This window comes from Ooceraea biroi, chromosome 11 (assembly GCF_003672135.1).
Source record: "Ooceraea biroi isolate clonal line C1 chromosome 11, Obir_v5.4, whole genome shotgun sequence".
Classification (NCBI taxonomy): domain Eukaryota; kingdom Metazoa; phylum Arthropoda; class Insecta; order Hymenoptera; family Formicidae; genus Ooceraea; species Ooceraea biroi.
The window spans coordinates 6,530,873-6,545,528 of NC_039516.1; the positions used below are offsets into that span (position 1 = coordinate 6,530,873).

Here is a 14,656-nt window from a genome sequence, read left to right on the forward strand (position 1 = left end):
GCCGCCGCCGTTACGGGCCATCTTACGTGGTCGCCCTCGAAAATCGGCCGATTGTGCGGCTCTACGTGCGCACGAGCCGCTTACGCGGTCGGCGCAATGAAAAACGCGGTTTTCGCAGTCACGTAATTGGCCGCCGAGTCGGCGGACTTTTCAAAGCGGAATCAACCAGCGGAATCATATAATTAAATCTGGTAAAGGCGCGCCGAGCCACCCGCGGCAAACCGGGTTGCCTCGCCGATAATACGCGCGGCTTTCGGCCGTTTAGAGGAAAAAGCGCGAATGACGAGTACGTGTCCCGATAGAGCGCGTACTCGCTCGCGAGTACCCGTTTTTCTCAATTTCAAACTCGCCTTCCGCGATCGGGAACACACGCAATGTGACAGATGAACGCAACGACGATGCCGTAAATCCGTCCTGTTAACTCGGTCCATACGGAGAGGCTGCGTTGTCCGTCAAAAGTCGACACGTTACGTCGTCGAATATTCCCAATCGAGTATTTTCTGTGGATGCATTTGACGCTGAATGCGATCGTTTAAATATCATTACGTTGTCGTAGGAAAAGAATCGAGCGAGCATCAGCAGGACGGATTTAAAATTGCGTTAAGGAATATCTCGACACATTAAATGTGTGTTAAGAGTTAAGAGTTACGTTACGGAACTACCTTCGTGCCGACATAGCCGTTACCGTAAATCGCCGGGTTACACGATGCCTTATCTTAATAACGCATTTTTCTTCAGCATACCAACTGGTACCCGTCGTCCGTATATCGTCGCCTTGATACATGCAACGGTACGAAGGTCGCGGTAGCGGTAGAGGCAAGGAGTGAGATCAAACACCGGTGAAACCTTCCTAAGATGCTCGCTTGAAATATATTCGTTCGTATCGCGTTGATGCTCGTACAGATACGCCGATAAGCGTAACGATCGGCGTGCGAGCCTCCGCTATCGCGATTGCGTGTTTACGGGAAGAGGAAGCTGGATCCTCCTTTTAATTACGAAATCCCAGAGGCATTCCGTACACTATCGCGGGCGCCAATTAGCGTCTGGCATGAAATTCGTTTCCACGTGCGATTCACGGTGAAAACGCGTGTTTTCGTGTTCCTTCCCGCGTCTCTTTTCGGCTTTCAGCAGCAGTTTTTAGGGTCGTAAGTAGAATGGCTCGACCTCTCAAACTGGCAGTCTTGGATACGAGATGATTTATGACTATGTGATCGTTCGAGGCGAAATGAGAGATGATGTCATTCGCAAATTATCTCTCGTTACGTAGAAATAATAATTCACGCAATCAAGGAACAAGCGGTTTGAAGCAAGTAGTTACAAACTGGCCAAGAACCCGGTTTTTGAAACGCCCTCGGTAGCAGAGGCTTTTAACGAACCGTTTAATCTGTCGCTGTTGTTATCCGAGCGAAGAACGCAGTGATTTTTGCAACAACGGGAGGAGCTTGTCGTGTGGGACGTCTCATTAATGACGATGTCTCATTAAACGCGCGCCGCTCGAGCTTATCGGTTTTACAGAATGGAAAGGAGGCCCCTTCGGGCGCACGGCGCATAATTCCGACATAATTTCACATTACGAAACGAGCGCGCAAGTCCGCGCGCCGACATAACGAATGCAAGTATCAGCGTCATTTAGGGCGAGATACGCCGATGATAATTAGCACGGCGTAATCGGCGTCCGGTGCACTTTCGCGTCTTGGGTGCGCGATATACCCGGGAATCAGCACACCTAAGAAATTCATTGCGTCGCTTTCGCGGTGCTACGAAATAGAAATGTAGTCAGTACACCATATCTTCGCTTTATCAACCTAGCGCCTCGTAAATATTTCGCTTGAATACAAGTTGCGTGAACATATGTCACTTGTAAATAAATGTATATATGTTGCTACAGCCGGTTTCGCAAACGTTAAAACCCGTGTAAACCTGAAAAAATTAAAGATAAGGAAGAACATGTGTGACGGATCAGATAGAGACTACTCTGTATTGTATTTATATTCTTGTTGAACGTGTCAGTCTTCCCAGTTAATTAAAATGAATCCTTTTATTTTCTTCTTTCGCTTAAGATGCGTAACCAAACGTGGATATAACTAGATAGTTACTAATATAATCATCATGAGAGAAACGTTAGTGGAAAAGGAAGTACTTGGTCAGACAAATTGTGACGTGTTCTCTCTCTCTCTTTAGATCCTGCTCAACAATTTCATTCATTCATTTCATGCTTGTCCGAGAGTCTAAAGTCACGCTCGATCTGGTTGAATCGAGATAGTAGTAGAGATAATAGTTACAGCGAAAAAAGAAGCTAGACGTATGGTATGGGGGTGAGAAGAAAAAGAAGGATCACGATGGATATTCAGTAAAACCTGAAATCGGTCCGCGCCCTTCTACGAGAATTTACGATTGTCCACGCGAAAGCGTAGGTAATTGGCGATGATATCACCGTTATAAATAGGCACGCCTCCTGTCTCTCGCGTGTACGTATATACGTGTGTACACGGCCCTCACACACGCGAATCTGCACCTACCTGTCTGCACGAATGTCCGGCACTGTCTCTTTCCCGTAGACCGCCGTACACGCACACGCACTCCAGGCTGTATGCGTGCATGTACAAGCGACGCGGACCGGATGCCGATCGAAATTTGCTCGGCAAACTTTTCGGAGACTCGATAATAATATCGGAAAACTTTTTGCGGGAGCTCATTATCTGTTCATTTAAAAAAAGTGGTTTGTTAAATAGATTTAGCTTCACAAGTAATGTAAAGTAATCTTGTTCGCCACTTTATTCATAAATTGCGTAATATTAAAGTTATTGTCACGTTTTAATCCTTTGCATGTTTTTCACATATTTTCTGAAATTTTATGTTAATTAACATTTTCGCTTTTGGAGACTACAGTCGTTATCTGTGAACAAATGGCGCCTGCAGACTATACATAAATATAAGTTCAACGAAATGTTGTCTCTACATAAATTCCATTTTGTTTTTATGCTTGGAGAGTTATATAATATATTGCTTTAATAATGCAATAAGTTAAAACAATGCAGTAAGCAAAGAACGTGATTCTAATAATTATAATACGTAATTATATAATGCCTAATAACTATAATGGTCCACATTGATGCGTTCTGTAATCGTTATCCGTTCGATGTTGCCGTAACGGAATAATTGAAGAATTCAAAAATATCGCCGATTTTCATGAACAGAAATGTGCAGAAAGGTGCCTTTAAATTTTTTCGTTTAGGTGCACGTAAAAGTGGTACGCGCGCGTTGTTGAGGCGAGCACACACATGCTGCTGAGCTGCATGCTCTCGTTGCATCGCGTCCTTCGTACAGGCCGTGAAGGGAGATCACCTCGAGAGCGCCCGACAGTAAGAAGTAATTGCAGAAAAAGGCGACCGATAAACGCGACAAAGTGACGTTCTAAAGACTGCGCGCGTGATGGTCCACGTCTTTAATAAAGATTCAAGCACGGCGAATCGATGTATATGCATGTATATACCCGCGAAATTCGTGGACGCGAAAAAAGCTTGGCACGCGTTCGGTTCGCCGCGGAAGAAACCCGTCGCGAAAGCTTCTTGAAAGCGGCATCGATATCTGCAGGCCTACCTCCGTCCGATCATTGAAATCAATTTCCTTTGTATCCGGCGTGTGTTAAGAACACACAAGTCGAATCGAATCCTGAAGGGATTCTCTAAGAGATTAAAATACTTGAAAATTGAAGAAGACAAATTGTTCAAGGCTTTATAACGCAAAGTATTGGCAATTGGAAAAATAAGTAACTGCGTTAAAGTAATCATGAAATAAATTAATAGCTCGTAATAATAAAAATAGAAAACTGTTAGTCCATAAAGCTATACGAGATCAAAACACAAATGCATCTTCTTCGAAATATTGTGAATTATTGGCATGCCGCTTGCGATGAACAAAAGAAATATTGCATGCTGCGGCAGCGTCTCTCGGTATGACTGATACTTATATTCTACCCGTGGGAAGTCGCGTTTCGAATACAAAACGGGGATCCAGCTTGAGGAGCGACCGGCCGGCGCCGGTAGCAATAGCGGAAGTGGCGAATGGACCGGTGAGCTGCATTTTACGCGGTGATAAAGGCTCCGCGGCCGCGGCACGTATTTTTTTATTGGATAAAAAATCCTATTGGATCCCGAATCGATAATCGAGCGGTGCTCGCGGATCGGCGTACAGCGTTAGGCGTCGAATAACGAGCGGATGATTACAGTCGCTGTGGGGCGTAATGGCGAGTTTGCCCACGACTGGTCAGAACAACCCTCTCCGCGCCTTCTTCCTTCGCGCGATTATAGGCGCCTTCCAGAGGATGCTCGCTCGGTGCAAAACATCGCCGGGTTGTGTAACCGCACTGCAATGTGCATGCAAGGCACATGCAACTGCATTGCATGACAATAGCGAAGCTCTCTTCGCGGACACGCGCGATTACGCTCGATCGGAAACGAACGTCGCACGGGGACCGTTATATGTCGTTGTTCATCGTTTATTCCGGACGTCGAGGGACGACGCTTCCGTTTCTACGACGGAGGGGAAGAGGACGGCGTCGTGAAAAACGGTGACGGAGCAAAGTGGTCTACATGAAGGAGAAGTTGCGAACATCGCCAGGCGGATCTTAATACACACGAGGCGTTCCGGAAGTGTCTCTATCTCTTCCAGTCTACTATCGTTGATCAATGTACAGTCTGATCAACGTGAGATGATTTTGTATAATTATAGTACTAAAAAGAACGACTTCTTTTTATCCTTCTAAATAAAAATTGTTGGTATTAAAATCGAAACCTTTGTTATGGACCAAAGCTAAATTAAAAAGAATTTTAAAGACTAGGTTTTATCCTTCTAAAGAAAAATTGTTGGCTGTATCATCGAGGTATTTAATGAATGAAAGTCCGGTCGATTCAGGCGACTGAAATTTCTCAGTTTGTACGCTAGATTAATATTTCTACACTACGAGAGTAAGAGAAATGTACTCACATTCCTTGTTGCGATCCATGGCGTGTTGGAGAGGCGAATCATCGACCTCCGCCTTCGGCGGCGACTGATTGCCCTCGGCCATCTCCGTTCCTGATCCTGGAACTGCACCCGCGGCCTTCCTTCCTGCCGCGTCCGCCGCTGCCTTATCCTGCTGCGGCGTGGATCTCGTTCCTTTCTTACCGTTTCCAGCGTCCCTGCAGGCCCGAAGGACGGACCGAAACGAACAAAACGCCACCGTTTTGTGAATTAATCTTTCACATGTCGCGTCGGCACGAAAAGAGACCAGCGATCAGAGAGAGCCCGCCAGCTAACCGATCGCAGCGAGTGTCAATCGAACCCCGGGCCCGATCACCGTCGAGGCTTGTTTTTGCGTGGATGATGGAATGACGGATCAATCGACACTCGAACGTCGGAAACGGCCGCTCTTTCCTTCTCTTCGAGCGCGAGGCGAATCTTCACAAGAGCAAGAAATGTCTGACGATACGTCGAGTTTCATCTACGCCAAGGATTTATGTCTCGAATTTATGCGTTTCTGCTTATAATTAAATTTCAAATATTTAGAAAAATATTATGTTTATCTAAAATGTTATTAAACATTTCACAGATCTCGGATAATGTGTATTTAAATTATGTAATATTGTTATATGTCGATGTATAAGTAAGAATTCATGTTATTAATTAGTAAAAATTAAATTAAATAAAAACTATATTATGACACGATTTCACAAGAGTTTTCTACATTTATTTAATTTAGAAACGATCATATTTTCAATCCACTCTTTCCCAATTATGCAAGTAGGTATCTTAAAATAATAATAAATTATAAAATATTATTATAAAATATTATAAAATATTATTATAAATAATAATAATTATAAAATAAATACGAGATACATGCCATAAATGTACATTACTTGAATGTCGTGAACAAATTTGGATATAATGACAGAAAGAATATCTCGAGTCGCGCTTCCTCTTCGGCAAAAGGCTAAGAACAATCATCTTCATCATTGAAGGGTGAAAACATTTATCTCACGTCGGGTCTGACGTTTGTGAGAGTTTCATGGATCCAGATGGTGCATCGATAATCGCGCCTGTCGAGCGAAATGTCACGCAAAAAGTCTCGCCCGTTCGGTCTTATCCTCCGAAAAGTTCAGAGAAAATTGCGAGCGCGACGCTCCGTGCGGGATTCCGTAGGTGGGAAAGTGGCGAGTCGATTAAAAATTTTAAAGCGTCGAGCCAACGATCCACAGCGAGGTAGTTTAAGATCCCGAAGGGAAAGTTCCGAGAAAAGATTACTCGTCACAGCTGGAGATAGGAAGCCGGTCGTTAAGAGCGTTTATATTCTCGCGTAACGATTACAAGCGGTACTGATACTAAATTGCGGGTTAATCGTCCGCTCGGCACGCGGCCCTAGCCGCGCGATCTCACATCTCGCAGCCGCGGATTAAGACGCCCGAAGGCCCAATACGCGACTATCTCGATCAAACCCGTCATCTCGGAATTCTGCTATCAAGAATTTTAAATCGCGACGGAAATAGGGCGATTAAGTCCAGTTTTAATTATTAATTAACCCTTTAACTCCGGCAATCGTCAATAAGCGACTTATTATATATAATATATTATTATATATTATATATAGTTTTTACCCGTATTTAAAGGGTTAAAAATAATCATTATCATTAAAGATACGCAGATATCTTCTAGCTAATAAAATTTGAATTTTATATTAACAGTCCAACCAGTACAATCTTTGCTCGACATTAATAGAATTAATATTATCCTCTGTGTTAAACCCCGTTATGAAAATAGTATTATAAGATAGATTTTGCATTTTGAGCCCTCCGACAATCGCGAGAGCCCTTTGGTCTCGCGCAATAATCCGCTACTTGGCGATTCGTCCTTTTGCGATTAAGATTGCGATTTTACAAGGTCGGCGTGCAGCATCACGTGAACGCTCCGGGGATTAATAGAAATAACGCGTCTCTCCGAGATAATGACGCGGACGACGCGACAAAGCGTTGGGGAGGAGCCCGTAGAGCTTGTTAAAATAATCGAAGCAGGTGTCGCGCGACGACAAGCGCGTCTATTTTCCGATCGCGATAACGTTGCCTCTCTCCGGATCGAGAGCACGCGCGTGTGCTTTGTCTTCTTCTATTTATACGAGATCGCGTACCGGTTATGCTCCGGCCGAACGAGCCGGTAGAAAGTGATAACGCGACCCGAGTATTCGCCTCATTCTCGCTATTTCACGGGGTTTTATTAATATTCGATGAGTCTCTCTTGCGCCTGCAGTAATCTCTGCGAGACATGCAAATAGTCTCACCTCTCGTCCTTGACGTCGCGCCTAGGGTCCTTCCTGTTCCGGTCCTTATCCTTGTGGCTGTCCGCCTTTTTCGCCTTGGACTTCGACTTCGCGTCGCCTTTGGCGATCTTGTGCTCGCCACTGCGTTCGGTAACGACGACCACGGCGGCGTTCTCGTTGCAGGATTGCACGCCGGAAGCGCTCGAGGACGTAGAGGATGTCGACGCTGCTCGGCTGTTAGTGTAGTCCTGCACGGGGGAAGCGAACCTCGTTTAACCCGCATTCGTTAAACGAGCACGCCGGAAGATGACCGGTCGAAAGTCGCCAGGTTCTGATAGCGCGGGAGGGAGGGAAGAGAAGGAGGGTGGAAGCGTACACGCGGGCTTACCTTAAACCACTCTGGATAAATCGCGCTGATGGTATCCAGAAGGTCTTGATCGAGGTGAATCTTCCAGAACGGGGAGCCGCTGTCCAACCTGTGGCCAGACTCTGAAACCGAGAGAAAAACATGCAACAGGTTAATTTGATTAATGGATTACGAGTGATGAATTAAATTGAAGTAAATTGATTAAATTGAATATCCTCGAGTTATCATTATTTTTCATCGCTTGCTGGATTATTGAAAATAAATGACGGCATACCGCATCCACAGATATTACGCAATCTTTCAGCAATTGAGACGTTGCCGAGTATTACGTCTCGACAATAGCGCCGGAGAGATCGCCACGAGCGTTTGCCGAGCGATCGCATTCCTCGAGACTTGAATAAAGCATCCTCTCTTTTTTCCCCGCGCAATCGTTTAATCGTGACGATATTCTGACACGTCGTCGTCACGAATAAGCCACCGTGCGCGCCCGGATGGGATTTAAAATGTGCAAGTATCGTAGCCGCGGCGCAAAGGATCGTGGATCCGGAGCCCTTAAGAGTCATTCCTGCCGCATAAGGGCTAATAGTAGCTCACGAGCGTGATACGAGGCCGAAGGCGTATCAAAAACTCGCGGAATGCCGATCTCGCCGTTTCTTTCGCGCATTCCAAGGGATTCCCTGCCTAATTTAAACGTTCGCCGGGGGATCACCCGGTGGGACGTCCGAGGGGGCGAAGGAACGACAGTCTCCGCTCGAGGATCCGCATCCTCGTGAAGATCCGCGCAGAAGGGTACGCGGAGAGAGGAGGCCGGCCCCCTCGTTACGGCGACATTCTACGGGCGCGATGCGTGCCCTGCCTTCGTGATCGAAGAATCGAGGCGAGCGAGGGATGAAAAACAAGGAGCGTTATTCCCGAGGGACTTTCGAATACCCCGGCCGGCGACAGAAACGCGATTTTTGCGACGCCGTCAGGGTGAACGCGCTTTCTAAAACGTACGCGCGTTGGCCGTCGTCATGCCTTTTGATTTTATGCGGTGCGAACTAGTCATATAACTTTAATTCCATAATCCAGGCGATTTTATCGAGAAATTGTCACTGTTTTCTTATTAATCTTTATAAATTGCTTAAAAATGCACCAGATAGAGAAAACAGCGATATGAAATTAAAGATTGTTTTCTTTTAGGACATTTACTTAACTGTTAGTTACTTTGAAATACATCCTCTCTGACTCTGCACATTTTTAATGCAGATTGAGGCGTAAAATCACACGAGAGAAGGGAAGAGCGAAAAGTGGACAAGAAGTTCGAGCGTGCCCTATGTGCACGTCAGAGGAATGAGAAAATTTCACCTTAACCCAATAAATGATTAGTGTGCCGCGCGCGCACGTTGCTGGCAGAGCGGCATAAATGCTCAATCAGTATGCGCGTGTAGCGGACAATCCGTAAATCACGCGTCGTGAATCATTCGCCGACATAAATCTAGCGTCGGTCTCCGATCAATACGCTTCTAACCGGTCCGGCACATTAGTTAAACGCGGTACTAGTTGTCGTCATTTACAGGACACACATCTCGCGTGGTCCAGCCCGCGCGATGCTGTGTTCCCCTCCTCCACAAAAAGTAATGTCGACGATCTAATAGCGCCGATTCGAGAATCCACAGCGAAGCGATACATCATCGGCAAAGATCCAAGTCTCTGGTCATTTATCGGACAGATTTATCGAATGTCGTCGCGATCCCGCTTCGGGGTCAACGACACGAATTCGAGTCAATATTGGCCACGGGGTACCGAGTCGAGAATTAAAAATGAATCGCGGAGAGGATGAAACACGGATTTTATTGATATGTTGCAAAATGCAGATTGGTGATCGATGAATAATCTTTTGCAAATTTTTCACACTCAAATTACAAAAGTGATTCGGATATTTCTTCTCGCTTTCGATGTCACGAGATCAAAGCCGCATCGCGGCACCCCGAGATCACGGTGGAAAAGCAACGATCGAACCGGAAGGAGCCTCTTTTATCCGCTGCAAGACATATTCCATGAAGGATCCCGAATGCGAAATGCATTCCTCGGAAGCGCGGCGGCCGTCGAAATTCGGGCAAATAAATCTCACGCTTCCCCCGTCTTTTCTTCCATCCTTTTCCCTCCTTTCCCCGCACACGCGCACGAGGGAGCACGTGCGTGTTGCTTCGCCCTCGCGTCTGCCTCTCGTCGAGGTCTGCCTCTGAGTCACTCGCTCGTCACCGGCTACCCGCTGCACTGGTAGCCGCGAAAAACTGCGAGCTGCACTTCGGGAATGTCGTCGGCATGTACAGGGTGTTCCCCTTCGCCGCGGTCGTCGATTCGCCTGGCAAGAACGGTGCTGCGCGCTCGCGGGTTCGCTTCGGGTCGTCTCTCGCCTCTCTCTTTCTTTCTCTGTCTCTCTCTTTCTCTCTTCTTGTGCGTTTCTCCCTTTTTTATCGGCGATTCCTTCGTGGAATCACCGAAGAGCGATTCTCATCCTCTTGCCGGTGATCGCGCGATCGTCGCGACTCGTGGGGATTCTTCGCGAGGAGTATCATGGTCCATCGACATGATCCCTTATTATCCGATTTGCGGTGCGACTCGAGAATCGAGTAACTCGAGTTTTTGTTACAATCGGATACGGAGCGTCTCAGACGGTTAACACATTTCAATTCCGCTTTTTTTTTTAATTAGAAATGTTCATAAAACCTTAGGAAAGGCACTAATTAGTAACTCTAATTGGATTGGAACAATATTTCGTTAGAATTACGTAAGCTTGAGATGTTATAATTCGTATCAATTCCTAGACGAAGATATTCTTCAGTCTTCTTTTGTGTAGCGCGAGCAAATTAGCATACGTAAGTTGTGATGAATGCTTCTCCGAGCGGATTCGTCCGAGGATTGAATTTTCTTCTGTCTTATTATACTCGAGTTAAATGTACGAGAGCGCGCGCATAGTCCCGCGGCCAAGCTCCGGAGAAAGGATTTGGGTGGAGGGCAGAGCGCACGAAGGAAACGGAGCCGAGGAACCTCCGACGCGGGAAGAGGTTCCCTTTACAATAGCCGTAAGCTTTGCCGCTCATTAGAGGCGAGGTCGTAGGTCACGCGGAACCGCCGCGCTTTGTACTCCCTCGTTCCTGTATATGTAAGTTACGTACAAACAATATTCCACGCACGGAGAGCTCCTCTTTCTGCGACTTGCAGCCTCAGGGTATCCACCGGTTTACCGTCGGCTACACTGTGGGTACGATTTCAGATCTCTAGGAATCGGCGACGTTAATCCCTTCCGGCTTACAGCGATTTCCGTCGAATCGGTGTACATTATGTCTTGTATCGCGTCTTCGATACCCTGCTCGTGACGAGGGAGAAAAAAGATCGAGCGGAGTATCTTCGTTTATTTTCGCGGGCAAACAAGTTGACACGCGTAAAATATAATAGACGTGACGGCGCGGCGGTTGGTGTCGCACAACCGGAAAGGATTAAGGAATGAATCTCGAGGAACATCAGCTCTGCGCGACTCGACTCGGCGGATCTCGAGTGCAATCTTCCTCAAGACTCGCCGGAGCCGTCCGCGCGCGCGACAGAGTGAGAGGAGGAAACCGGTCTTCCCTCGGTAGTACAAATATTACGGTAAAGACAATAATGACGCGTGAAACACAAATTAATCGCGGACGGCGTCACTGGATGCATACCTCGAGAGACGCGAGCTCGCATCTCACTCTTTTAACGTCTTCAGCGTCGATTGTAGAGTAGTTTTAATTGGAGTCGGAGCTTGGGAGGGAGCGCGACGCGGAGCGCCAGTTAGAGGGAAGTCTCGAGGGAGGTATCAACGTCCGAAGAAATCCCCCGAAGAATCGCCCTAACGAGTACTCGTACGCGCACTCAAGCGACTAATCAACCGCACGTTGACGAAGGTGGCTAACGTCCGCTCTTCCTCTCGGCCAGATCCCCTCGAGAGAGACCCCGACGAGGGAGCGAACAACGCGCGCGCGCGCGGGCACGTCCACGTCTACCGCTACGTGGTGTTTCCTTTGTTCTCGGGCGTCCCACACGGCTGCATTGAACCCGTACGATTATAAATTGCACTGAGAAAGCGCGGCCTGGCCTATGCGAGCGCATCGCGGCCGGCATGCATTCTCGGAGGCACGCGAGAGACAACGCCATGCGTGCATGCCGCGTCCGCGGCGCTCACACGCGCGCCCGCTCGCGTGAAACACGTACGAGCGGGGAGACTTATTTACCGGTGGTACAGGGCCCACTTAACCCGTAACCCCCAGCTTCGTATATCTTGTCGACAATGCGTACCGATGAATTCAATACTTCCCGCCCTGCCTCCTCCGCCCCCGATGTTCTCTCCTAACTTCCTCAATAAAATTCGCCCTGAGAAATATGGCGCAGCATCAGCGGTAGCCTCTAAGCGGTAGTCCCCTTCCGTGTCGCGTTTCTCGCGGTGCCCTATGCGAGAATTCTCCCAATTTTCGATGATCATTCATTGCGATCACGCTTCGCTTTTGTATAATACCATGTATGTAGATATTATTATTTATCTCAGGAATTTCATTATATTAGCTTGTGAAACAGTATATGTTCGTATCATATTGCAATATAATTCGATTCGTAGAATATCAAGCTGAACGGTATACGGTATTAAATGAACTCGTGGAAATTTCAGAATAAATTAAAGCTACGATTCGCCATCTTCCGCACGAGAGCAAGTTTCCAAATTCTCTCGGGGAGAAGCCGTCGGTACACCGATTCGGTGTCTCCTTCCGTTCGGCTTATTTCTTCATCGCGCACTATCTCGGCGATCGCGCGTAGGCGGGACGCGAGCAGAGATCGTCTCGATCGAGCGCACGTTCGATCGGCCGGATCGAGCGCGCTACCGATCCCCGCCGAGCGGAACGTATCAACGATACCATTGAGCGCCGCGCCGCGATTTCTCCTTGGCGAAGGTAGCGCGATGATGGATCGTGGGTGGACGCGATCGCGAGGTGATCGCACGGAAGAACTCTACGATGATCGTCGAATCGAGTGGTTGCTGCACGCTCTTAGGGTCCGGCCGCATCGACGTACGTCGTCGTCGTCGTCGTCATCGTGGTCGTCGCCGTAACAGCCGGTGAAAGTCTCGCTCTCGGTCGCGCTGGATGATTGATATCGTTGGTGCAGCTTGCTCCGGCTGGACAACAAACCTCCCTTCACTTTGTCGCCGGCACGAATTTCATCTCGTCGGGGTTTGTCGATCGAATTTACGGTGCTTGATCCACGACCGGTACATTATCGCGTTTGGGAAATTATGGATATTGCGGAGTAATTCGAGAGATGTAAATTTCAAGAGAATTATGTAACAGTGAAATAATATTTCTACGAAAATATTTGATATTCATTCCACTTAGCTAGGCGAACAAAAGTATGAATAAAATATAGGCGAAAAATATCATAGAATTGTTCAGATAAAATAAACCTACAAATCTATATCATACTACAATGAATTCTTTTATAATGACTTTATTCATCATGATATCATGATTTATGTTTTTCCATTTCTCTGCAATATCAATGTTTTCTTTCTTATCTCCCATTTATCCATCTTCTCTAAATAACGAAACATCGAAGCTGCCAAAAATTAAATATTTCCGAAACACATTATTAATTGCAGTTTCGTAGCAGTTACGAGCCGATAATGAAATTTACATGAATCGTCGCCGATTCTCCTCGTCATCGCGGCGCCCTTCGTATCCACGACTGTCTCTATAATCGGCCAACCAGCGTCCTGCACTTGGCTCGCCGAGAGTATATAGTTGAGAATGACATCATCGACAATCTCCGGCGTACACCTAGTGCGCGCGTAATCGGTGGGCAAAGGCGTATCAGCTGTGTCGTATCTTATTTCCGTCTTATTCCCTTATACCATCGCGCGAGCTCTCGGCTTCTCGTTGAGAGGGTTGAGGAGAGATGAAGAGAGAGAAATAGCGAGAGCGGATGAGAGAGAGAGAGAGAGAGAGAAGCAGAGAGGCGAGGAAAAGAGGAAAAAGGACAGTCGTCTGGCGAGTGCTGTTCTCACGCGAGCGAGAAAAGGATGGCGAGAGCTGTCGCGCGCCGCCGTGTGTAGGTCGCGTGTCGGCAAAGCGAGCTTATGCCGTGGCATAACTAGCCAAGCATGAGATGACGAACAGCCTCGCAGCGACTCGTTAACAGGCTGCTACCGGTGATATACTCCCTTTGATCCATCCTCGATTCGTTCTCTTGCGACTCCCTCGCAAACGTTCGAGAAAAATCCTCAATCGACGCGATCTAGAGCAGGAATAACGCCCAAATAGAAAAAGGGGCGAAAAACGAGAAGAAGAAATCAGACTGACTCACTTGTCGCAGCCTCCTACGTCAAATCCGTGAGACTTTAGCAATTTTTATTTTTACGTAAGAATTCTGGGAAGACGATTTAGCGTTCTTTCGGCGGATTATTCGTGATGAGGTAGTTTGCGGTTTATTACGGCGCCGTGTCGAAATGTCGTGGTCGGATACAAGGATCGGGATAACGAGCGCGCAACCTCATGTGAATGCCGAATACTTTCCCTACATCGTCACCTCTTTTCACAATTCCCGTGCGCGTCCACTTAAGATTTTGCTTTACGCGCGCGTCCTGCGGGGAAGGCGCGAGGAGGAATACCGTAGGGGCATGCGAATTGAGCGATAAACGCATTCGCACGCTACCACGCGAACGCAATCGGACTGAATTCGAATCTTCGCGAGGCTCCTCGCGCAGTCTCGTCCTCCGTCTCGAACAGGATACTCGAAGCTCGAAAAAGAAAAAGGAACTGCACACATGGTTTCGCGAGCGGTGGAGACCCACGCGCTCGCGCGAGAGGTGACAAACAGCCTAACGGCGCCTCGATAGCGATCTCGTTTCGAATTATACCGCCGCGCTGCTCTGCTCCGCTCTGCTCGGCTCTGCCGTCTGTTCGGCAGCGCCGACGCCAGAGCTACAAGACACGGCACAC

At 47.5% G+C, this 14,656-nt stretch overlaps 1 protein-coding gene across 1 annotated transcript in view; it reads right to left on the minus strand.

The window, feature by feature from the left end:
- LOC105275910 (myocardin-related transcription factor B) overlaps window positions 1-7,775 on the minus strand; it is a 65,657-nt gene extending 57,882 nt beyond the window's left edge. Inside the window, exons 1-3 of the mRNA XM_026973702.1 lie at window positions 7,680-7,775; window positions 7,313-7,539; window positions 4,987-5,180 (exon numbers count right to left, since the gene is read on the minus strand). Of these exons, the coding sequence (XP_026829503.1) occupies window positions 4,987-5,068 (82 nt within the window). The 5' untranslated portion in view covers window positions 5,069-5,180; window positions 7,313-7,539; window positions 7,680-7,775. The remainder of the gene's footprint in view (window positions 1-4,986; window positions 5,181-7,312; window positions 7,540-7,679) is intronic.
- Window positions 7,776-14,656: the final 6,881 nt, after the last annotated feature.